Source organism: Triticum urartu, chromosome 3A, assembly GCF_056163025.1.
Source record: "Triticum urartu cultivar PI428250 chromosome 3A, HENAU_Tu73, whole genome shotgun sequence".
Taxonomy (NCBI): Eukaryota; Viridiplantae; Streptophyta; class Magnoliopsida; order Poales; family Poaceae; genus Triticum; species Triticum urartu.
Window position 1 is genome coordinate 18,654,632 of NC_141875.1, and position 25,075 is coordinate 18,679,706.

Below are 25,075 nucleotides of genomic sequence, written 5' to 3' on the forward strand. Positions count from 1 at the left end.
ATCAAAGAAAGAAAAGTTAAATACTAGTGAAACTGTGTAAGGAACAAAGAAAAATGGTGAATGCATAGAAAAAACCCCCAAAAAACGTGAAAGAAACAAAAAAAAGGGTGAAAAAAGAAAAGAAACCCCCCCAAAAAACATGAAGATACAATGGAAACCGAAAAGAAAACAAAAGAACACAAAAGGAAGAAGAAAACCAGAAAAAAACAAAACTAGACCACCGTGCGAGCGAGCGATGAGAATTGGGTCGGCCCAGTTTAAACGCGACTCGAATTTCCTTCAGGCGACCGTGCGATACAACTCGCTGTAAGCAAGATATAGGCGCCGCGCTCCCCGACGCTCGCTTGTTGAGAGGGTTCCAGGAAACAAGGCGTCGGGTGACTGGCCCGTGAGGACATCTCACCCAGCCAATTATAGCTCAGCTCGGTCTCTGCAGGAGCCACTAGTTAACGAACACTCCTTCGGAAGCTTTGCAACGATCAGCATCAATTGGCGTGCTCTCAGTCATTTGTCACATGTCGCGCTTTGGGAGCTTCCTTCGGATTTTATTTTTTTATTTTTCCGCACGCGTTTTCGGCTATTTAAACGGATTTTTTTCGGGGGTTTTCGACATTCTGGTTTTTCATTGGTCTTCCTTAGCTTTTCGACAAAAAAAAAATCTTTGCCCCAAAAAACCGTTTTCTTTTATTTTCCTTTCACGGGAGTCATGGTTTTGTTTTCACGAGAGGCACGATTTTGCTTTCGCGAGAGTCACAGCCGTGCCTCTCGGAAACGAAAAAAAACGCGTTTTTTTTCCTTTAGCGAGAGTCACGGTTGTGCTTTCGCGAGAGTCAGGGCCATGCCTCTCAGAAACAGAAAAAAAACGTTTTATGTTTCTTTCTTTCGCGAGTCACGGGTTTGATTCCGCGAGAGGCACGGTTGTGCTTTCACGAGAGTCACGGCCGTGCATCTCGGAAACGAAAAAAACGCGTTTTCTGTTTTTTTTCCTTTCGCGAGAGGCACGGGTATGCTTTCGCGAGAGTCACGGTCGTGCCTCCTCGGAAACGGAAAAAAACAGGCATTTTCTTTTTTTTTCCTTCCACGAGAGGCACGGTTGTGCTTTCGCGAGAGTCACGGCCGTGCATCTCGGAAACGAAAAAAACGTGTTTTCTGTTTTTTTTTCCTTTCGCGAGAGTCACAGTTTTGCTTCCGCGAGATGCACGGGTATGCTTTCGCGAGAGTCACAGCCGTGCCTCCTCGGAAACAGAAAGAACACGCGTTTTCTCTTTTTTTTCTTCCGCGAGAGGCATGGTTGTGATTTTGTGAGAGGCACGGGCGTGGCTCTTTCAAAAAGGAAAAAAACCCGTGCTTCCAGTTTGGTTTTTTGTCCCTTTTTTCATGAAAAAAAAGTTCGTCAAAACCTATCAACATGGAATCTAATTTTGAAAATCTCGACGCGAGGAATTCAACAGTGAAAACGGTTTGAGATTTGGACGCACGGTTTGAGATAAAACGTTTTGAATAAACGGATCTACGAAAAAAAGAAAAACTACCAGGTTGTGACAAGTGGCGCGCCGCATGTGTGTCATTTGTCGCAACCTGGGAAGTTGAAGTGATCTTTGCAATGAGTACTCCTCTACTAGTGATTTCGGATCTCTGCTGCAAACAACTAAAATCACGAAACTCTCAAAAAAAACAACTAAAATAAATACTCGGTAGTTTCTAACGTCTCCTGCATCTTGTATTCTTGTACCACAACAGTGCAGGCGGCCGATCGATCAGTGAACACGCGCCGTCAGAGCGAACACGCGCCATCGCTGGATCTGGACGGAATCAAACACGACCGACAGCTGATTCCTCGTCACCTCAATCCATCTCCCCACCCTCTTCTTTTCACCTTTCGATCTCACTGTTGCCGCTCGTGCTGGTGCAGCATCGACCTCCCGGCAACATCTTTCTCGCGTCACCCCGATCAATCCGATCGACGATCCCAGTCCTCCTCCTCCTCCGCCTCCGCCTCCGCCTTGCAAGTAACTCAACCACCCAGCTGATCGACCGATGGGCTGATGCCTAGCAGCGGCGGCCAGTAGAGTACTTACCCTAGCTAGCCCCGACAAGCGCTTTAGAGTCTTTAGATCGGTTGAATTAACTTGACGCCTCATGACTGCGAGCCACGACTAACAGACCTACGGCTACCAAGCTAGCTTCCACATGCAAGCAGTGGCAATCAACAGCGCGCTAGCTAGCTAGCTTAGCTACTAGTCCCGCCAAATTAGCACTGTCACTTACTCCACAAATGACATTATACAACGCGTAGGCTGCTAAGCTCTCCGTACAGTAGAAAGCATCTCAACAAGAAGATGATGCCTTTGGGCCGGCTCAATGAGCCAAGCTAGCTACTACCTAGCTACAGTTAGTTTGGACCGATCTGAAAGTGATTAAGCCTCGAAACTAGAGCACTAATGTACTTCCTTTGTGGCTTAACGAGCAGAGCAGAGACCTAGCTAGCTAGCTACAGTTAGCTTGGACCCGTCTGATGAGTGAGTGATTAAGCCACACAACTAGAGCACTACTACTGATTAACCATGCATGTATGCGCTACATTAAGCAAGCCTGAAGATCTGAGGCCTGGCTAGCTAGGCAGGTTAATTATCTTTTTTTTTCCGAAAAGGGGGAACTCTCCGGCCTCTGCATCAGAAAGATGCATACAGCCACCTCAATAAATAACAATAGGTTCAATAAAGTCGTTAAGTCTTCAACAACATAAAGGAGAGCTCACCAAGAGCATCGCAGCTAAACCAAGATAAACCACAATGGCCACAAATTATCTGCCGTAGGTCTGTTAAAATTGTGATCATAAGGCAGTCAGTGCAACAAGTTAACTAGTGAAATCCTGGATGCGCCAGCTGGGTGGAGTTCACCGTCTGCAGCCTCAGAGTGCTTGGCCAACTGAAAGTAGGTCAAGCTTCACACCTGGCACATCACCAGCAAAATCAACCAAGTGTGGTATTTTTACAGGGTGTGAATGTTAATGTTAATGTGAAAGTGAAATACTACTACTACAACAACATGCCGATCAATTCAGTGAGCAGGGAAAGGGGAAAGGATGTTGTATCGGATGGGTGACCATTCATGCATCAAGTACTCCCTGCAGCCAATCACACGGCACAAAACCCACCACTTGAGCTGAAGTTGAGCTGAGCCATTGTGGAAAAGGGGGAGGAATTGGGGGCATGTAGCGGTACCAGAAAAACGGGGCAAATAAGTGACAGGATGCAAAGTACAGATACCAATAAAGCGGGCGAGCTTTCTTTCATCAGACCAAATGATCAGGAGTCCACCAAGGGGGCATGGCGCTTTTTCATTTCGCATGTCAATATATATGTGTGTGTGTGTGTGTGTGTGTGTGTGTGTGTGTGTGTGTGTGTGTCAGCCTAAGCATGGCATCTTCCTTCTAATCATGGCACTCACTCCTAGGGCTACTAAAACCTTGGCACTACCTGTTGAATTCTGACTGGTTGGTGGCTTGGTGCCATGCACACCTACACCAACACCAACACCAACACCACAGGGGAGGGGCGGGCCACACCACACACCACCATGACAAATTGAAAAGAGGGAGGAGGGAGTAGGAGTAGGAGGGTACTTAAGTACAACATGATGATGCCCTAAGGTCTTTGACATGATGCCAAAGGGAGACAAGACATTGACTCCATTGCTTCCCTTCTAGACAAGCTAGCTATCCATGGGGACTATATGTGCTAGTAGCTCAACTGGGACCCCTAAAAGAGGGGGACTGATCAACTCCTCAGCATGAAGCAAAGTTGGTTTCCTTTCTCTAATGGAAATCCATCCATATCCTCTAGCTAGTGCACTGTTAGATGTCTTGAGATCCATGACTTGTCTTTACTGTTCTAGCACAATTCAACTCCCCAGGCCCTGAGGAAATAATTTCCCATGAAAATCTTGTGTTCTACTACAAGTTACTGTTGCAAGCACACCAATTCTCTTAAGCTAATAACAGTGATTATTCCATGCCTTTATGGCCACCACATGTTGATGTGTTTTCTTAATTAATCTTGTCCGAGCGAGGCTCCACTGGAGGATGCATGACAACTCAGATGCTTGCCCGAAATTGGGATATGCTCCAACACCACATAAATATACAAATACACAATTAATTTATAGCATATTTGAGTCGTCCAAAACCACACACAAGCTGCCATCTTTCGGCGCATAACAATCAAGTTGAGGAGCCCTAGCTAGAAGAAAACAACAAGAGGCCGGCTAGGACCCACAATCTAACCACGTCCCATTTAGGATAAGGTTTCTTGACATAAAACTACATCAAGGGACTCGAGTGAGATCATGGCAAAAGTGTTTTCAAATCTCCCCTTTTGAGATCTTGTTTGTAGTTGGGACATCTTGGTGATGGTGACTCACATGGGGAGCCTCAGCAGGCCAAAAAAATTAATTTATTTTTCTAGCTAGCGTTAGTTCTTTAGCCTTTACTCCTAGGGGGTGAAAAATAATAATTATTCTAGATGCCTTGTGGTAAGGGTATCAGCATAGGCAATTTGTTGGGAAATATGATGGTTCATCAGCTCATTGCTTCTAGTCGAGTGGTTGGGTGTCCTACTTAACAAAGTATGGTTCAAGGAAACCTTTGGGGCAAATGTCCGCTTGGTGGTCATTCAGTTTGTTCTGTCTCCTTCTTTCAAAAGTGGTGGCCACTTTTGAGTAAATATAAACAATGTTCTCTAACCTGTAGTGATCAATTATTGACCTCTCTGAACTACATATAGATGCACCCCCTGTGATTAGGTATTATGACGACATAGAATTATCATCTATGCAGCTATAGGCCCTGTTTGGTTCAGCTTTTATCGACGGATTCCGTTGCCGCGCAGCAGAATCTGAACCAAAGGGCGAACCCAGCAGAATCCGATTTCATAAATCCGCTGCCAAAATCTAAACCAAAAGCTGAAGCAGCCCAGGACGTGCTTTCCAAAATCTGATTTCGCTGCGGGCCAAAATCTGAAAAAGCTGTATCGGCTGGTTTGCCAAATGACTATATTTTTTTCACATCAGATTTTTCACAGCTGTTTTTTCACAGCAGATTTTTCGCAGCTGCTTTTAGAAATCCACAGGCGAACCAAACAGGGCCATAATCCAACTATCGATGCATTAGTTTGCACCAGTATAAATTATTTAGTGCCCAACTTTGCAACTGCCTAAGTATTATTATGAGATTGCTAAAATTGATTGTATGTATGAACACTAACCTAAGAATAAGTGGCCATGACCTACCTTAGCCATTTCCACAATTATGTCCAAACAAAAGTAGATGATAGTACAAGACAATGCATAGTCCAAAAAGAATCTAACTCTTTGAGTGTCCTGGTTCACAAAGGAATGTCTTAGTAGTACCAAAGTGGAGTTAATGTATGACAGCCATGTCAAAAGTGATTGGAAAAACTTAATATAAATAGTACCAGGTGGTTCATTTCTGCATCTTGGAAAGTGATCGCAACCTCTTTCTGGTCACGTGCATTGCAAGTTGTCTCGACAAGGAGTGCTAACTCAAGGTGGCAATACATGCCAAACTAATGAAGCCAGTACACATGCTTTCAGAGTGGAAACAATCAATTAGCATAAAACATCTTGGACCAGCCCAAACAACTCACTGGACCACAATTACACGTTTCTAATAAATTCTAAGAAATCCGCAGGCAATAAAAAAATCAGGCCACCGAATATTTGTTAAGCATAAACAAAAAGCTGGCCAATAATTCCAGCATACACTTAAGGAGTGAGCGCCCTGGTGAATATGCAGACCGATGTGCAAAGATTCTTGTAGTATAATTGCGGGAGAATCATATTCGTTTCCAACTCAAGCATAGCCCCTACATGTGGACTACATGATACTCGTTGGGTGCTTAATTATTCAATGCTGCAAAGATTACAATTGCCTCAGGAAATCGGGACAAGAAAAGGACAAGTACCCGAGTTGATATCAGGATAGACACCTACCGACGCAACTCATATATTCATCTGTTTTGTTTATCAATATTTCTAGCTTTACATCACCTTCCCCATCACATCAACCACTACAAGAATTTGGCAAAACTTGAACCCTGAGAAGTTGCCGATTAGTATCCTATATTCTAGAAGGCAACCAGTTGATGTACTTTTAGTAATTCAAAACAAGCTAATTAAGTGTCAATTAAGTGGACATCCCTTTCAGCTAGCTAGCTTCTTAGCTAGAAATTTCTTCCTAATCCACATGTATTCAAGTACCCTAGTCAGCTTATCACTATTTTCAGTCATCAAACAAAGACAAACATAAATGGCCGCCTAGACTAAAGTGTGATTAACTTGCCTGGTCTAAATGAAAAGGATTTGGATATGCGCACTAGAGAGTAGAGAGGGGCCAATATGCGTCACCTGCTTCTTGTCCTTTCACCAAAAGACTCAATACCTACGTGTACTTGGGCCACCAATTAAGTAATCCCACGAGCAACACAAGATCCCAAGATGATGCAACCCTAAATCGTCAGTCTCACACATCATGCAAAATTAATGGCCAAGTTGAGGGATGATGGCATCTCAATTAAGCTGGCAATGAAATGCTAATTTGATCTGGTCACTAATCAGGACAACCAAATTAACCCAGAGAGATTGAGGGAGGTCAGGTATATGTTGATGTTTTGTCAGCTATAGATTTGTCAAGTAGATCGAGCTGGCGCTGGCGCGTAAACTAATATATCCGCATACGATAGTCACGGTTATATTGATTAATTAGGGCTGTGCACTAAACTAAGCTAGTTGCCTGTCTGGAGACATCCTATGAAAACCTTTGTACATGCATCTCCCGTACAATTATAGCAGTAGATATAGATTTGTTTTTATGTAATGACGCCTCATCACGCTTCGCAAAGTAAAGCTACCCCCCAATGACGTGTAATGGGCATTATACAATCTATCATCAGTTTATCAAGTAAAGCTAAGACCCATGATTAATTTAAAGAGACTAATCCATCTTGACCGACCCAATCTTTACATGATGTGGATTTGATAAACCAATAGTTACAAATGACATATATGTACACGCGACAAGTGTTTAGTAAGTATGCAAATTTTACGACGACAGTCACTTACCAGCGGACCCCGGGGAAGGAGTACAAAAACATCGGTTCATGCGCATGTAACCGCCGATAATATAACCATATACGCACGGAACAACACCGACAATCGTGTCTTATAATACGGTCTCAGGGGCGGGAGAAAAGGGGGAGGGCAGAAGGAAAAGCGGGGCGCATGACAGCTGGTGGGCGCTTAATATAAGCGATACGAATCTTAGGATGATCTATCATCATCCACCTCCTCCCCTTGCTGCCACTGTGCACATGTTGACTAATTAATCCTAGTTTAGGTCCTAGGGACGCCTACCAATTAACAAGAGATAGCAAATTAGCCATTAGTACTACCAGCAGCAGTACTACTAGTACTGATCACATGCAGTAAACAAAACCCTAGCGTAAAGCACAACCCGATCCTATTGGCCGCCATGCGCGCCTTTTGTACGTGGCCAGGTCGTGGCTGCTGTCGTCGAGGCGGCCAATGGGAGCCCACGGACCGCGGGACATGTGTCGAGCTGGCAGTGGCCGGAGGCACCCAATGGGAGCCCGAAACGTGGCCCGTTCGGACCTGGGAATCTCTCTGTGCGAGGGGGTTCCGTTCGCCAGACATTACCATAAAAAGAAATCTCCGGACTTGCTGTTCTCAGCCACTGTGTCTGTGTTTGTGTTTGTGTTTGCGTTTGTGTTTGATTACCGCACCGGCAGCAGCACAAGTACCCACTACCCGGTGTCCTTTGAGTCCTCGCTAAGTTGCCATAAGTAGAAAAATTAGCCAGCGCGTATGCGTGCGTGGACTCCTGTTGCCTCGGCCACATGCGCGCACAGTGGCACGCCGGATGAGCACTACACGTAACAGCGCAAGAATCAAGAAATTAGAGTCAAATTTGAGCGTGCATGGAGGAGCACTAAATATAAGTCTTTTTAGACATTTTAAATGGATTACAACATACAGATGTATGTAGACAGATTTTAGAGTATAGATTCACTCATCTTGCTTCGTATGCAGTCATTTGTTGACATCTCTACAAAGACTTATATTTAGTAACGGAGGCCTAATTGCCTATGCATGCACCATGCATGATGAATTTGTGACTGCACAGTGGAGGGCGTGCTGTGGGGTTGACACGCAGGGTGCGGTGAGCGGTGGCGGGGTGAGTGGATATCGCACGGCCGGTTTGGCCGGGAGCGAAGAGGCGCTGCACGGTGCGCCAAACGCAGGCGCCTTTTGCATGCACTCGGAACAAGGTTTGTTCCATCACCCATGCACGCACGCACGCACGCACGCACGCTAGCTTTGGTGGTGCACTCTTCAACGCCTTGCGTGCGGTGTCGCGTCCAATCACCCATGCGCCCACGCCCACACGTACTCGCTCGCCCGCTCGTGATGCATGTGTATCCGTAAAATATGCAGGTAAATATTGCATGTGTACATGTACGTGTGTGCCTGCTAGCTGATGGTGAGTAGTTATGGCCGGCCTATATGGGTAACTGTCGACTGCAGCCAAAAGTGGCCTTCTCCTGGGTTAATTCTAGAGGAAGTAAGATTGTTACTGGTGCTAATTGGTCAGCACTAGTAGTAGTAGTGTGCCATGCATGCTGAAATAGGAGATTGTCAATTAGGGCAACCAGACATAATTAAAAGGGGGCAAACAAAGTTTATTAGGTGGCATGATGGAAATGGAACAAGCGGGGAACTGACTCATGGTGCACTCACCTATCACCAAGTGCCTGCCGCCTTGATTATAAATGGATGTGCATATGCATGCCCGTTTAGAATACACTTGCGTAATTGTCATGCATGTGAACATCCTTGATTTTTTTTTGGTTGTTTGAACTCTCCTTGACATTTTTTTTTTTGCTAAATAAATGGATCCTTCACAAATCAAACACATGTCCTCGTCGATGGACGTACCGATTGCGATTAACACATCAACAAGAACAAGAAAATGGGTGATATTGATCAACACTGCAAATGGCAGAGATGGATGATGGATGGGTGAATGGGTTTGACCAAGAATTTACAAGGCGTCATCGATCGACCTCGGATCATATCAAGAACGTACGGGAGGAGTTGGTTCGGTTACAAGGCGGTCGGCCGGCTTAACACTCCAAAGCTAGCCCGGAAGCTAAAAATTACTTATACTTTACTTACTACCGCTAGCTAGTTTAATTACCTAGTAGTACTAGCGAGGATCGATCGATCGAGCTTTGGTTCGGACGCATGCAGGTACTAGTGGTAGTGCGTGGGTGGGTAATTCATCCCTTCCTTTTTTACCGGAGCAACAGTGTACGCGGCTCTCGATCGACCGGAGTCGTCACAAGCTGAGCTGCAGGTCCAGCCCCAGCGCGTCCTCGGGCGCGGCGGCCATCGGCTCCGGCGCCATCACCATGCCGGGGTATCTCGGGAAGCTGGCGGCGTGGAGCCTCCGGCCGTGGTGGTCCACCACGTCGGCCTGCACGACGTAGGGCGCCGCGGCGGCCTGGGCCGCGGAGGAGGCCGTCGGCGCGTAGGAGAACACGGCCGGCGAGGCGGAGGCCGGGGTGGCGCGGCCGGAGGGGAAGACGCAGCCGTGGGAGACGTGGAACTGCTGGCCCTGGGCGCCCCCGGCCACCGCGGCCGCGCGCGGGGAGAAGTAGACCCAGCTGGTGGGCCCCGTCCCGCCGTCGCCGGCGCCGCCGAGGAGGTGTGGCGGCTGCGCGAAGGCGGACACCATGGGGTTCATGCCGCCGCCCCGAGGGTACAGCGCGCCTCCCCCGGCCGCGCGTCCCGCGGCGGCCGCGGCCGCCTGCAGCTGCGCGCGCTTGAGCTGCTGCCGCTCCTTCTTGTGCGCGTTCTGGTGGCCGCCCAGCGCCTGCGAGTTGGCGAACTCGCGGCAGCAGTACTGGCACTCGTACCTCCGCCCCTCGCCGCCCCCGCCGCCCGCCGCAGCCGCCGCCGTGGCCGTGGTCGTGGTGGTAGACGAGGAGGAGGAGTCGGAGCCGCCCTTCTCCGGCTCGGCCGCCTCGTGCTCGGCCGTGTCCATGGTGGTGTGGTTCTCCTCCGCCGAGGAGAAGTGGAAGCCGAAGAGCTTCAGCCTGGGGCTTGTCATGCTCGTACTAGAGGAGGAGAATTGAGCAGAGAGAAGACGGAGACGGAGAAGAGAAGAGATGGAGATGCTGCTGCCCGTCAAAGCCGGATGTGCATGGGCTGTGGCTGTGTCAGGTGGGCAGGGGCAGTATATATAACACCTGGAGCCGGAGGCGCAAGCAGGCACAGTAGTCCTCCCAGTGGATATAGGTGAAAGAACTCTGCATGTATGATTTGAATACATACACACGCATCTACAGGGGCTCCTCCGTCCTCTCCTAAAATATTATTTATATCCCCCATGCACTTTAGAGAGAGAAGGACTGTACAGATGCAAAGCAGTAGTAGTAGTACCACTGCTAGAAGAGATAAGAGATAGAGAGAGAAGGTGTGAGAGAGGGGGGGGGGGGGGGGGGGAAGAGGGGATCAGTGGTGGTTGTGAACAGGAGCACAAGAGACAGCGTTGTTGAGTTCTAGATTGTGCATCGGCCGGGCTCCATATCTTGCACTTGCACTATTTTATGCACGTACTACGCGCCTGGACTGGACTGGACTGGACAGGGCGACTCATGCTTGGTTTATTACGATCGTCGACACACACACACACACGCATGATAGGACTCCGGCCGAGATATATTATATGCACATATATAGCTAGCCGATCAAAGCATTTTTATTCAGCTAGCTAGCTAGATGATCAGAGTACTATATACGACACCTAGCTACCTAGCTATACCTATATCTGGCTAAGATAAGATATTGTTTACACTGATGTGTCACTAGCCATAGCCAGAACTAAGTGGCCAACTAATACGTACTAGGGGCGCCATTCTAAACTGTAGTGGTCGTCGATCGGTCTCATGGAGCAGGAAGGAAGGAAGGAAGGAAGGATGCTCAACCATCTAGTTTAATTTACATGTACGTACGTAATGCAATAGTTTACGCTTGCAACGCCGCGGTGTTGTGTGGAGGCGAGGCAACGGAATACAATAAGTGAACGCTTCTTTGTTGCTATATGCATGGAAACAACTATACATATCTTGTGTATTATGGCCCCGGCCCCCATCGATGTGTAATGTAGAAAGAGATAACAGAGGGGCCATGTGCAGGAGCTAACATAAGTGGGTGCCACACTTAATTAGCCAGCATGGCCGTGATTAAGTTATTGTGTCTCTCTCTGTGTGTGTGTGTGGAGTGGAGTACAAACTAAAGTTGAGAAGCTCGTGCATGTGGGATCGAGCTGGACCAGTCAGTGCACTGCATGCAGAGGTAGCCGTGGAATTCTCCCACCTTTGGAGTGTATAATGTATCCAAAAGAGTGTGTTTTGGAATGTATGTATACGTAGGTAGGCGCCTAGGTATGTGCCCATTTTTGTTCCCTTGTGTGGCCAGCTTTCCTGTCATGATGGTGGATGACCTCGGCAAAGAATCCCCGCTTTTGATGAGTCCCATCCCATCCATCGCCCGGACCATTATTATGTCTTTGCCACAACACACACACGCAAAAAATATATATAATCGTATGCTAGAACATGCTTCTGGTACATGCAAATAATGCATCGCTAGATATGTTGTAATAAATAAATCGGTATGTGTGTGTGTCTATATATATTCTCGGTCGTGTACGGAAAAGGCAGCAAGGATAGACTATAGAATGGTCCTCGAGCGCATAACCGATCGATCTACAACAGTTCATGGGAGCTAAGATAGTTTTACTCGGACGGAAAAAAGGCTGTTTTCTAGGGGATCCAAGAAGATAACATTAGTAAACAATCTCCCATCATAGTAGTTGCAACCAGCCCTCTCTAGTGGAAGTAATAATCATCCCAAAACATGCATAACTAACTATTTATAGAAAACATAACGCAAAAGCATGGAATGTCTCCATTCGTAAAAGCAATCATGAGCCAGAAGAAAACACAGCAAAGCATGCATGGGCGATGATGTTATTAAGCTGGGCTTGTTTAATTTACCTTACATGGCCCTGGAAGGATCAGCAATTGACCATTTACCCATGCACCGTTGATGTCAGAGTTGGATAAAACTGGAAATACCATATCTAACATTTTGGTTAACCTCCACATTTTTCTGCAACACGTAATCTGAGACGCCCTCCGAGATTTCCTTGCAACAAACAAGGAACACATCACTCCCCATCACACCAAAATGTCGCAGGAAAGGTTAGGAGTAATAATTGAGCTAATTATGTTTAAGACGTTTGAAACATATATGTCCTGTCCGCTGAAGTTTAAGCCCCATGCATGGTCCACACACAAACCCAAAGGCAGAAGAATGTCTTTGCCCAGAGAAAAACACACTGACGTTAAGCAAACGAAAAACATGTCTTACCAAACCTTGCTAATCAGCCAGCTTTTCCCCCCGACGTTTCACATCATTTAAGTGATGGAACATCGGTATTCTGCTACAATTATTGTAAGTCTACTCAAGTGAAAAGGCTTCCACTTGTTGTAATGCTAACATAACTGGGATTAATCAACAAAGGAGATGGGATCAGTGAATGACAGATAAAGAAACATCAGCTATTTAAACTAATTATCATGTACTATCATGCTTGACTTGGGACCAAAAGGAGCAAGGCACCATGATGCAGGCATATTCAGTATGCAAACCTCCATGGTGTCCAAAAAGATCAGGTATGCTATGCCTTTAGAAATCTTTACTGTAATAACTACGAACTAGTGCGCGAAGATCGCCCACCCTTCTCTTCCGTGCGTTTTCACAGCCCTAAACTAGTTGCGCACTAGCATATATCGAGCCCCGCACCTCCTGCGTCGTCTGCATGAGTTCAAATCAGCAAAGCTTTTCAGTTGGACTTTTTCTTCGACCAGGTTGGAAAGAAATCTCTCCAAATCCTACTAACCCCAGAGAAAGCTAGAATTCTGCATCTTTTTTCTAACATAATCTCGCCTCCACCATCCGCGAAAGCTTCTTTCACCCGAAATTCCCTTCTTATCTCCCCTCTTTCCAAAGTCTTTCTCCAACTTCTAAACAAAGGCCCACCCTGTCCCCTAAACTTGGCTCCCCTCTTTCTATCCCTTTCAACTAAAACATGAGCTTGGAGGTCGCAGTTGCTGCTATAAAGAAGTTGATACCATCTGCAATATATAATCAGTAGTTGTTGCTTAGGGAGAAGTCGCGATTACATAGCTGTCACCGAAGATGTGGCTTTATTCTGGTCTAATGTTTTTACTTTGCAGTTTTAACCATGCTTAGGTCATGGAGCTTCAGCTTACTTTAATGGTTTCAGGTTAGCCAAGTTGAGCAAATACTTGATTGCATTGATGACCATAAAGTATGTACTAGCTTGTACTTTTTTATTCTCTAAGCATGCCTCCATCTATAACAAATCAAGAGTCAAAGAACCATATAATACATCTTTTGGATCCGTTAGACTGACAGCCCGGTTTTATGCAACAAAGCCACCTTTTGTTTGACATTGACATCTGTAACCCAAACTCGTATTCTGTACAGAAGCGAAATAAAAATACATTATCAAGATGATCCTAGAGTTTGTATACTTCCCAGTTACACCTAGATTCTAGCAGAGACTAGCAGGTGTTAGATAAGAAACCTCACATGCATGGAATCTTCTCTTGCTAGTTGCTACCCTGTTGATCTATTTTGTAAACGGTGCTACATATCTAGACAAACGTTAACAGACAACAGGTTCATGAATATATAATCCTCCAGTAGCCAATTATTACCGACAAGAAAAGATCACGCGTAGTTATTGGCATACAATGTGCTCAAGACTGTTTACCAACAAATAATTAATAAAGTGAACTTCCCTTGAATTATTGTACATGACGTTAGAAATGTGATTGCAGTTTCTCAACAGACGATGAATTAGCATCTTATTTTAATATTACATCAATGAACCGAATCTACCACTAAACAGTTATTGTTTACTGCAAATAAGTGTCTTCAGTTGCGCTACAGTCCAAAGAATGTCTACTACGATGCCAAATTGAAGTTTCAACTAATGCGATCCTGATTTGACATCTCCAACTATAGCTAGATATTTTCAAGTCTACAAGTTAGAGCATTGCAAATGCAGGAAACATCTACATCTCCTAAAAAAGTAAGATCACACAATATGATGCACATTTCAGAACAGCAATCATGCGAGACAGGAAAGTTGTGCGCCAATATGACCACCATGCATGACATAATTGAGATGGATCCTACTCTTGTATAGGCCAGATCTGAACTATCCAGAACACTGAACTAGTTATGAGTCATATCTACAACAGTCCTATATGTTCCCCAAATAGAAAATCTACTGCGGTATTTTTTTTGTCAGAATTTTGAGCCTTCTTTCTGCCAGGAGGCACCGACATCGAATTCAATCGGCCGGAGGTGTGGGTGTACACCACCACCACCAAGGTAAGAATCCTCTCTTGATCAGATGTGGATGCCTATTGTCTAAATTGATGCCTCGTTCCTCCTAGCTATCCATCATTTTTATTCCAGTTAAAATTTATCAATAAATTTCTGCAATAAACATCTCATTTGAATTGATAACCATCACTTCATAAAAATACAACAATAAATCCTATGAACCTTAAATATGATATGATTGAGAAAATAGAATTATCACCCATTTAATAATTAAAGTTGGAACGAATAATCCAGGTACACTACAATCAAGCGACCAATTTTTCAAATAAAAACAAATGTCGGGTAAAAAGTAATAATCCATTATATACTGCATAAGGCTTGAACGGAAAGACAAGAGTAGAAGTTATTGGTTGGTTAGGACTGATTCCAGCCCATACCACGTGCTAGCGATGAACCTAGCAAAATCCAGAAAATGTAGAGCAAGTTGCCAAATTCTATAAAGAAACTTTGGCTTCTATAACTTCAAAAGTCCTCATCTACTTGTCCTTTCCTTCCATGCTCCGGGCTACCTTATAGGATGACCAATACTAGGACCCCATAAGACACCAACTTCTTTTGAAAAAATAATATGTTTTGATTCCAGGAGGAATTGTCTGAAAGAAGCTTGGGCGGTTGGAGGGCAAGGGACTAAATATTTTCCTCAGACTGCAATTTGCAGCAACGCACATGGTCTTTTACTATAATACACAAGTTTAGCAGCACTAATATCATTAGTTTATGCCACCAAGAATCTAACATGTACTCAATAAAACCTGCAAACACAGATGCAGGTAAACGACCAATTTTACCTGCAATAAACACTATCTCCTTGAATGGTATAATTCTCCTTGTTGATGATTACTATATTGGATCTAACATGTAGGGAATCAAATGTGAGCTGCATATGTTTTCCTTCATATCTTTCACTTCCTACTTACTAGTTTATGGCCAACAAACAAAATTAGGGTCAGTGAATCATCCCATTGTTCCCCTGATTAAAGATTGGGGGCTATCCATCATTAGCATTTGCTTGCTGCAGTGGTCTCCACCTTGCGCTACAGAGCACGAAACACCTATTATTTAAGCCACAGTCAGGGAAACATGGCTAAGGTAGCCTTATTTGCTGTCATACTGTTGTCATATTTCACTCTCTATTCTAGAGTTCATGCCCTGAAATGAGGGCTTTCAAATGGTTATGCATATCTATTTTTCATAAACGAAAATAATCAAGTTGACATCCAACAGTGTATCAAAGTAGTAAATGGTATTGATCCCAAAAATGCTCTACAATGCTACTGCAGTAATGCCCAAAAGCAAGTCGTATATTACGTTGAGGTTTTATGAAAGGTAGATAGCACATCACTAACTTGTGTGGATCTCACAAGGCTCACTAGTTTGCACCTTACTCTCGGAAGTACCTAACACATGTGGACCATTTAATCACAGCAGGTGAAACCAAAACACTGCTCAGTAACCTTGATGGGGTGCTGATAAGATAGAAATGTATGTCACTTGCAACCTGCAACTTGATTACAAGCTACATGTGACTAGTCCCAATTTTGTCTTGAGTCTGTTGTGTTACCTAAACAAAGGCTCCTCGTCACATCCCCAACTTATTTGTTAGTTGATTGCAGCACAAAGTTGGCAACATTTAAGATCGCCCGAATCCTAGCAGGGACCCGCCTAACTTATGCTCTCGAGCGAAAATCCTTCTTTGTGGCTCATGATGACAAGTTTAGCACATAGTTTAATCCCAGGGATGACCTCACCCATTTTACTCCAAAGCAATATATACATAACACTCAACTTAGCAACCATATCTCCTTATTTTTCTTCGCAAGTGCTTTTTGGGCCACCACAGGAGATTTAAAATGGCTTGGCTTAATAATTGAGGTTGATGTCTTCCTACTGAATAAGTTTGAAAGCTAGTTAACAAACCCAAGCAATGTGAGCAAGGACTCTAAACTATGTTCTAGTGTTCCAAGTGACATTACCTACTCCATAAAATAAGCACTTGAGATTGGGTGGATTTCACTTAAAGTCATGTGAAGTGATTCTCCTATACTTAATCATGCAACAAGGGAGTAAACAAATACCTAGACCAAAATCTAATAGTCTAGAATGTCTAAAGCTTAACAAAACACTAAAATTAAACGTCACCACCGGAAACAATATAAAACATAGAGATCCAGTGTAGCCCGCAAATTAAGCCAATACGGCTACGATTATGACACTTGGTAAATATAATACAGCTCAGCAAGCGAATGATCAACAGATGGGTGCACATGGATTAGATGTATGATTACTCCAAGCCCTACTTGTGTGATGGCTTTAAGAAAGAGATTAGCATGTAGTTTAGGTAACATGATGGTGGAGGGAAGAGCTTTAGATAATATAATCTTTGAAACTTTGGAATCCACTTGGTGATTAAAAAACAGTTTATCATAAGGAATTTTTCTGGCAAATATTAGTGGAAGTGAGGTTACTAGACTAATGTTTTTTGGTCTTGAAACCATGGTCAAAACTAAGCCTTTGACAAATATCGTATCTTGTGTGATGTACTAGGCAAGTCACATGGTTGTTACTGGTAACATCACACCACAAGTTATCTCTGGCTTTCTGGAATATTGGTAGCTCCGCACTGAAACTAGTTCCTTCCCCTCCCACTTTGAAAAGGTTAGAACCAACTACGATTTCATTCAGAATAAATTACTTATTTACTTTCCAGTCCGCTATGGCTTTAGCAAGTAATGACAACATTTGGATCATCATGTGAGATGATCCACTAGGCGCTTCGTTAATCAGAAGTTCTTAGTATTGCTACGAAAAGGTTGATATTGGTAGAAGGCAATTGCTACCAGTTATTGCTGAAAACTGATCTTTTCACATTCTTATAATTACCAAAAACTATTAGTCACCTTGTTTTATTACATCATGACATCATGTTCTACATTAAAGGATAACTAATCAACTATGAGAACCCAGCATTTCTCCAGCTATGCAAGCTTCTGGAGTATTATGTGAAACTCAAAAATAATTAATGTGTCAGGTTGCCAATTGTCATTACCACCAAGCTCAGCACAATTAACACCAGGTTTCTAAAGCTACAACTTCACTAACGCTGTTGCCGAACCATGCATTTGATCTTTTAAGGTTCACTAATAAAATTTGATTAACATAAAGACACGTATGTAGTTGTTCCATGAGGAAATGAAATAAAAATGCAATATTACAGGGAACATGTATATAAATGTTTTATGAGGGTTAAAGTAACATTACCAGAAAAGGCACACTTCCATAAAATTTAACATATACAGGTTCTTGGCTGCACATCATAGCCAATTCAAGTTTTATAAACGGCCCGTTAAAAATGGAGGCAAAGCAGCATCAACTTCAAATTGTAGAAACTTATGTCAAAAATACAACGAGAATATAAAACATGCTAGTATTCAATCAAAAACATAGTTTTATGGAATATGTATTCTCCATTGTACTTATTGGTTGTTAAGTGATACTAAAACTATTCATGATATGTGTTAGTAAAATTGTATGGTCCCAGATCAGGAGCTAATCAATTCGTGTACAATTTGCACATGAGATTGGAATGCACATAAGGATAAGATGGCAGTAAAGAAGAAGATGGGTATAATAAACCAGCCATGAATTGAAAAGGCGATTCAACTATTATTGCCACCTTCCTGTACCCTATCTCATAGCAGGAACGTCTAGCAGGTCTTGCCTTCTTAAATTAGCACATAGCAGACTGTTCTAGATCTAGTTTTAAACTTTACCTAGAGAATATTATGCTAGATGGTTGCAAATCACATTTAATCATAAGCTGACCTGTGCAAGTTAATCACCAAATTTCTATATTAAACTTGAAAATACAATGCAAATTAGAGCTACATTAGCTTTACTCCGCGTCTTGTAGATAGTAGTTAGCTTAACTGATGCAAGAAGGTGCAAGCTTTTACTTAGCATAAGAAACTTCTGCAATTTATTTGTTGCCGACAAGTTTGGACTGACATATCAGCATAAGAAAATAAAAAAATGGATTTTGCTTTCAAGTCGTTGTCAAATAAGCGCTGAGGATCTCCTACAATAATCTTTTAAAGGGTGAGGTAACGTGGGGGCATAGACATCTCTAACCATAACATGACACACTACTAAACAACTTTACCACATCAAGTTGATGAAAACGAGTTGTACGGTCAAAGATAATAAATTACCTATATCACCACTTTGCAGGCAGATGATCTACCCAACAAGGACAACTAAGTATTTATTTGCATGGACAAAATCACAGAATTAGGAAAGGTGGAATGAAATGGTCTACATTCCTCTTTTACATCAGACTAATGTGTCAGTAACCTACAGAAGTACAAAGTGTTTTTACATGACCTTCATCAAATGGACCTATTTTATTTCCAATTTGAGTAAACCATGAGTTATCTTTAGGAAGATGTGCAGAAGAACTCTGCCTTATCTACACCCTGCTAAGTTTTTAACATCCTCAAAACTATAGGACACCCAACTTAGTGCACCTAAGGTTATGCAAATTATCACATCAAACGCTTCCAAAAACATTTTCGTGTGCATTCATGTATCTTCCAAAGGTAGGCAGATCCAAGCATCTAAAGAATCATCAAGCCCTGTTGAACTTGTACTTCTGGACCAGATTAAATCTCTCAATACTTCCACTAAAACCCTTCAGCACAAGGGTCCTCACAGCATCCACCCCTTGCTCCAACGCGGTGTCAATCTATATAAAAATAAGATAACAGGTTTTAGATCAATAACCATGTAGCAACAACCATATCTGAGAGTTCCTCCCAGAAAAGGGCAGACCAGTAGAAAACGAGAACCAACACTGCAAAACTTCCCCAAGTAAGCTTGAGAACAGTTAACAGTACATATAAATTGAGATAGTCCCTTTGCGTCACCAACTAAAGTATACAACCTAGTTGTAGTACCAACAAATGTGAAGTATGGCCAGCGCAGAATCATATCATCATTATTTGTTTGTACTTACATATGTTCCATGACTTCAACATATATTTATACTCATCAGTTACAATAATCCAATGAAATCATGGGAGATATTTATTTCCTACAGCCAATGTTCAATTGAAATGTTATTAATTAGCGGAAATAAACTCTTAGAATGCAATTGATGGTATGGCATTGGCTTTTTTGTCTACTAGAAAGAGAAAAAAACAGATGAACATACTGGAAGAGGACAAAAGATCACAAGAAAGGGATTTCACACTATATGCGACATCTACGCCGAAATTTCGAACATGGTGAAATCAATACCTGAATTCGTTCCTCTGAACTAAACTTCTGCAGAAGAAAAGCTCGTGTATCCATTTTGCCAGGTGGGCTACCAATGCCTGTATTCAACAGTCAACAACTCAAGGTTGGCATGACCCGGATTTTCAGAGAAGGCACTGAAGTGCTAGCTGGTGAAACATAATAACATATACCTATAGATAAACGAGGAAACTCCCGGCAGCCATCCAAATGCTCAATTACATTCTGTAGGCTGTTTTTCAGTGAAGATGATCATTGAGAGTGTAAGCAATAGATTGTGAAATGTAAGTAACATATTTTACCTATTAAAACCACAGAAACAGCACTTCAAATGCATAATTTATAAGCAAACTGATGCTAGTATAACATAAAGCCTACAACAAAAGGAACTAATATTTTCCACAATATTAAGTTAGAGGAGGCACACATTATTCGAGTATTCCAAACTCATACTGCAAATTTTTGACAGATCAAAATTGTATTCTGTAACTCCATGTAATACATGTTCTGGCTCAATCCTGGCCTCCTGAGCAAATTCATATTTGTTGTTCATGAGCTCTTCAAGCAAAATCTCAACAGGAGCTATATGAACTTAACTTCCGGTATGATTTCTGGAAAATAAAGCAGGCCCATTTTTGTTATATTTACTCTAAATGAATTCCATTCTGGTTTGCCTTTTGAACTCCAGAATGAGAAAATGAAGTGACTGAACTAAATCTGATGCATTATGTATGTAAGTAACATCAGCACGTTCCATGTGACTAGAAGTACTAAACATACTAATTGTTCAAATTATTTGGAACTTCATATATTACCCATTATGGCGGCCATGGCCACCTTTCCGTTGAAGTCGCAATACACCATTGGGCAGACTCATGTCATCATAAATCTGCAAAAAATAGAACCCATTGGTTTCAGTCGCAAGCGCATGATACCGAGTTGTTGCGGTAAGATACTAAAGAACAATGATAGTATGTACCACAAGAATGTGCCTCAGAGGTACTTGGTAATAGGCAGCAAGCGGTCCAATCTTCACACAATAGAGGGATGTTTTTCGTTAGTACATGACAAATTAAGAAGCCCAGAAAAAATATTGCATCAGAAAAGAGACAACGAGTGTTCAACAAGTCCTGTCACCTACTTATAGAAGTTAGTTCACTTCGATAAGACATGGTCCATGATATGCTAATAGAAATGAGAACTGATATGTATAGGCATAGTTGTGAAACACTCTAAGATTAGCAACATAACTGATACTTCTCTGCAGCCAACTTAGGTAACTTTTGCTTTGTACAAAAAAGGCAACAGCATTCATATTGATAGATAGGCTGTGGGGATGTATTTTGCCACACAAACATTGAAGTAATATTCTTGAAGTGAGTATATCACAAATCTATTGCACCAACTTTTCTCATAAATGATATAGTTCCCAGGAAATGTTTACTTCAAGAAGGACAAGAATAAAGACTCACTGCTTCACCACAGTAATTCATGTATGATTGTGGCTTTATCAGCAGCACTGGTACCTCCCCAATTAAACCTGTACCAAAATAAAACCCAACGGATGAGTGGAAACACAATTAATCTGAAGATTGCAAATGACTGCAACATGACATTCATAACGATGCTTCCAGTAACAAAATGTGCACTCAACTAGCCAAACTTGATGCACCAGACTACTTTCATCAGAAGTAACATCAAATATATGCCACTAGTACCTCCAGTATATATATGTTTTGAACATGACGGTTAACATTCAAAATCAGGAAGGAGCCAACAACACAAATTAATTTTCAAGAGAAGAGATCAGAACATTTTCAAAGATGTCATCTGCAGAACAATGGAGTAGGTTACCTACATGATCAAAAGGTGTAATACTCTGACACTTGAGAGCAAATGCAGATCAAACACAAGGAAATGGTGTTCCATTTCCTCTTGACAGATATCGAGTTTACCATTTTAAACTTTTAGTACAAAATCAAGTGTTGAATTCGAAACGGAAGTCCAGCATGAATGCATTGTTTGTAACTAAAGATAGGGGATACTTCGGAAAAACTACCAAGGTTTTGTCTATTACCATCTGTGCTGGTGGAAAACACAGTCCACTTTAACTGGATATTACATTTTCAAAGAAATCAGAGTTCTGTTGACCCATATTAAGTGCCTTACTACTGAAATTCAAGAGGGGAAAGACTAGGCAATGAAATCCAGTTTCCCTAGATTTTATGGAAGGTGGAAAAAAACATCCCAGCCTGTTTGTTCAAAACTAAATTAATTTAGAAGTGTAGAACAACACCTGGCCAACAACAATTTAGATCCACTTTGCTAATACTGCAGAAAGACACGCTTACACATAACCAAGCTACAATTCATTGTCAAGAAACTGGTAAAAGGTTGACTTAGATGTGGGGATGGGTGTTCTCCACAGATCACTTGCTTCAGCCACCATATTTTATCTAGAATATAAGTCATGCTTCTGCCCTCCTGGTGCTAGCATGCTAAGAAGGTTACAATTACAGTACCAAATATCGCCGTCAAGCTAAACAACATAGCATGAAGCGGAATTAACATCTAGGCCACATGGCATGCCTCTTAACTAAAAGTCATCTAAAAAAAGGCGTCCAGCTTGCAGCGGTTCACAGAGCAAGCAGTAATTGCGAAGCACGATACTGAAAACTGCAGCACATATGTACACGCTGCGAGCGAGGAGGGAGCGAGCGGGGTACCTACTCCGAGCAGAGACTTGGACTGGATGGTGTTCATCACGATCCCTTCGTCCCGCGCGATGCGATCCACCATCTCGAACCCCACCTAATCACACGCAGACGCACACACAGGCGAAGTGAGGGGGAGGCATGTCATCTCGAATCGGAGGGGGGAGGGGCGGGGGCGGGGGCGAAGGGGTGTACGCACGTTGTGGCGAGTGCCGTGGTACTTGCTGCCGGGGTTGCCGAGGCCGGCGATGAGCCAGGGCGTGTACTCCACCGGCTTGTCGGCGGGGTCGGGGACGGAGGCGACGACGGCGAGGCGAGTGCGTCGGAACGGGGCCCTCAGGGGTCGGCGGCTGCGGGGGTCTGGGGATGAGGAGAAGAGGACGGGCGAGGCGAGGTGGGCGGTGGCGGTGGCGGTGGCGGTGGGAGTGGCCATGGCGAGCGACATGGCGGGGGGAGAGGAGTGGCAAGATAGGGCGAGGCCGAGGGCGAGGGGGGGAATGAAAATATCTCGAGGCGGGGAACAGGTTAGGCGGGCCGGAAGCATACGTGGGTTGGGCTGTATGCGCGTAAGTCTCTCTCTAGCTTTTTTTTTTTCATCGAAAGCTAGAACTTTATTTCAGAATCATTCGGTTACAATCTGCCCGAAGGCTAACAAGGAGGAAATCGGGGCTCTGCTCTAACCAGCACTCCGTGGCCTCGAGAGAGCAAGCACGTTGTGCACACGAGTGAGCCGGAGTATTGAACTCCCTGCTGACATGGTGAACCGAAAAGGAAACAAAATTGAGGACTATATCATCTAGTTCTCGTAAGATAGGCGCGGCTACCGACCGAGAGTTGCCGCGCGAGTTCCATTGGGTGACCAGCTCCATGCTATCGACCTCCATGATCACATGTGACATCCCGCGAAGCTGAGCAAAGATCACACCCTCCCGGAAGGCTAGTAGTTCAGCGATGAAAGGATCTGAAACGCCATCTAGCGGCTTGCACCAAGCCCCAATGAAGGATAAATGGGACCGGGCAACACCACCAGCTCCGCCTGTTGATCCATCCGGGAAGACCGATCCATCAGTGTTGATGGTAATCCACCCCGCGTCAGGGGGTCTCCAGCCCTGTCCCGCCTGCATCCTTGTGCGACGAACAGGTAACTCCAGCAAAGATAGGGTTTCATGGATCCATTTGATTGCCTGAACAGGATCATATCCATTAATTGCATGCGAATATTAGGTATGCTATTATTTGTGTGTTATTTTTATGATTAGTGCAATATTTGGTATGATATTAGTTGCACGTTAAACACGTTAAATGTTCGCCATTGGAGCAGTCTAAGTTGTTGGATTGATTTAGTTCGATGGCCGAGATCAGTTGGATCTGTCTCTTTGGGTCTTTTTATATTAATATAGATATAGATGTATTCAAAAACTTTTTAACGTGTATTCAAAAAGTGTTCAACATATAACTGAAAACAATGTATTCAGAAAATATTGAAACAAGAATTTTTTTTTTAAATGTTCATGATGTATTTTAGAAAAATGTTGAAGGTGTATTTGAAAAATATTCCAGATGTATTAGAAAAATGTTCAACATGTATTCAATTTTTTTAACATCCATTCAAAAACAATATTCAAATTTGTAATTCAAAAATAATTATCATGTATTTTAAAAATAATCAACGTATATAAAAAGTGTTCAATGTCTAACGAGAAATATACAATGTGTATTTTAAACAGTCGACATGTATTTGAAAAAAGATAAAAGAAATTAAAAACAAAAAGAACAAAATAAAAATAAAAAAACAATAAAAACGATAATCAAAAACATGGAAATGGAAAAGGAAAAAAACAAGTGAAACCTACCCAAAATCGGCATCCACACAAGCCATGGAATGACCTAAAATCAACTCTGTGTCGATTCAACACGACCTAAAATAACATTTTGGTATATAGTGTGTACAAAGTCAAGCTATTAGGTATGTGTTAACTTCATGTGATATTGGTATCCTGTTGTACCCTCGGTTTTGAATAGTAGTGTTGTTGAAAACCTCATTTAGCATCAGTGTGGTTCATTTAACTGGTGCATGTGAAATCACAATATTGGCGATTTAGAACTAAATGTAAATTTTGTTTGCCGGATTTGCATCATACATCTAGATCAAATCAATGTGGGAAATCCTTTGAGGTTGTTAACATTTTCTCATGTGTATATAGAAATTCCAGATCATTTTGTCTTTTATATTTAACTAATGTGCATGCTTCATTATTTTCTCAAGATAGACAGATGCAGCAACGTGCGCTTCTATGATCTAGTTGATCATTAAAATGAACACACCAAGTGTACGTTAGAGAAAGTCAGGCCATTTAATCATAGTCATCAAATGTTTGTCCATGATCTGGCCTCCTTCATTCGACATGCATATTTTGATTGATACCAATTTAAAACATATGCAATTACAATAAAACATC

The 25,075-nt window shown here is 42.9% G+C and overlaps 2 protein-coding genes across 2 annotated transcripts; both read right to left on the reverse strand.

Annotated features, from left to right (window-relative positions):
• Positions 1 to 9,056: 9,056 nt before the first annotated feature.
• Positions 9,057 to 10,447, reverse strand: LOC125547687 (C2H2 and C2HC zinc fingers superfamily protein). The gene has a single exon (XM_048711492.2). The coding sequence runs from the start codon at positions 10,430 to 10,432 to the stop codon at positions 9,437 to 9,439; it is 996 nt and encodes a 331-aa protein (XP_048567449.2). The 5' UTR covers positions 10,433 to 10,447; the 3' UTR covers positions 9,057 to 9,436.
• Positions 10,448 to 18,880: 8,433 nt separating this feature from the next.
• Positions 18,881 to 23,105, reverse strand: LOC125529458 (chloroplastic group IIB intron splicing facilitator CRS2, chloroplastic). The gene is made up of 8 exons (XM_048693866.2): positions 22,816 to 23,105; positions 22,629 to 22,713; positions 21,375 to 21,442; positions 20,882 to 20,932; positions 20,718 to 20,791; positions 20,076 to 20,134; positions 19,906 to 19,982; positions 18,881 to 19,351 (listed from the first exon to the last, which is right to left on the reverse strand). The coding sequence occupies exons 1-8, from the start codon at positions 23,059 to 23,061 to the stop codon at positions 19,235 to 19,237; spliced, it is 777 nt and encodes a 258-aa protein (XP_048549823.2). The 5' UTR covers positions 23,062 to 23,105; the 3' UTR covers positions 18,881 to 19,234.
• Positions 23,106 to 25,075: the final 1,970 nt, after the last annotated feature.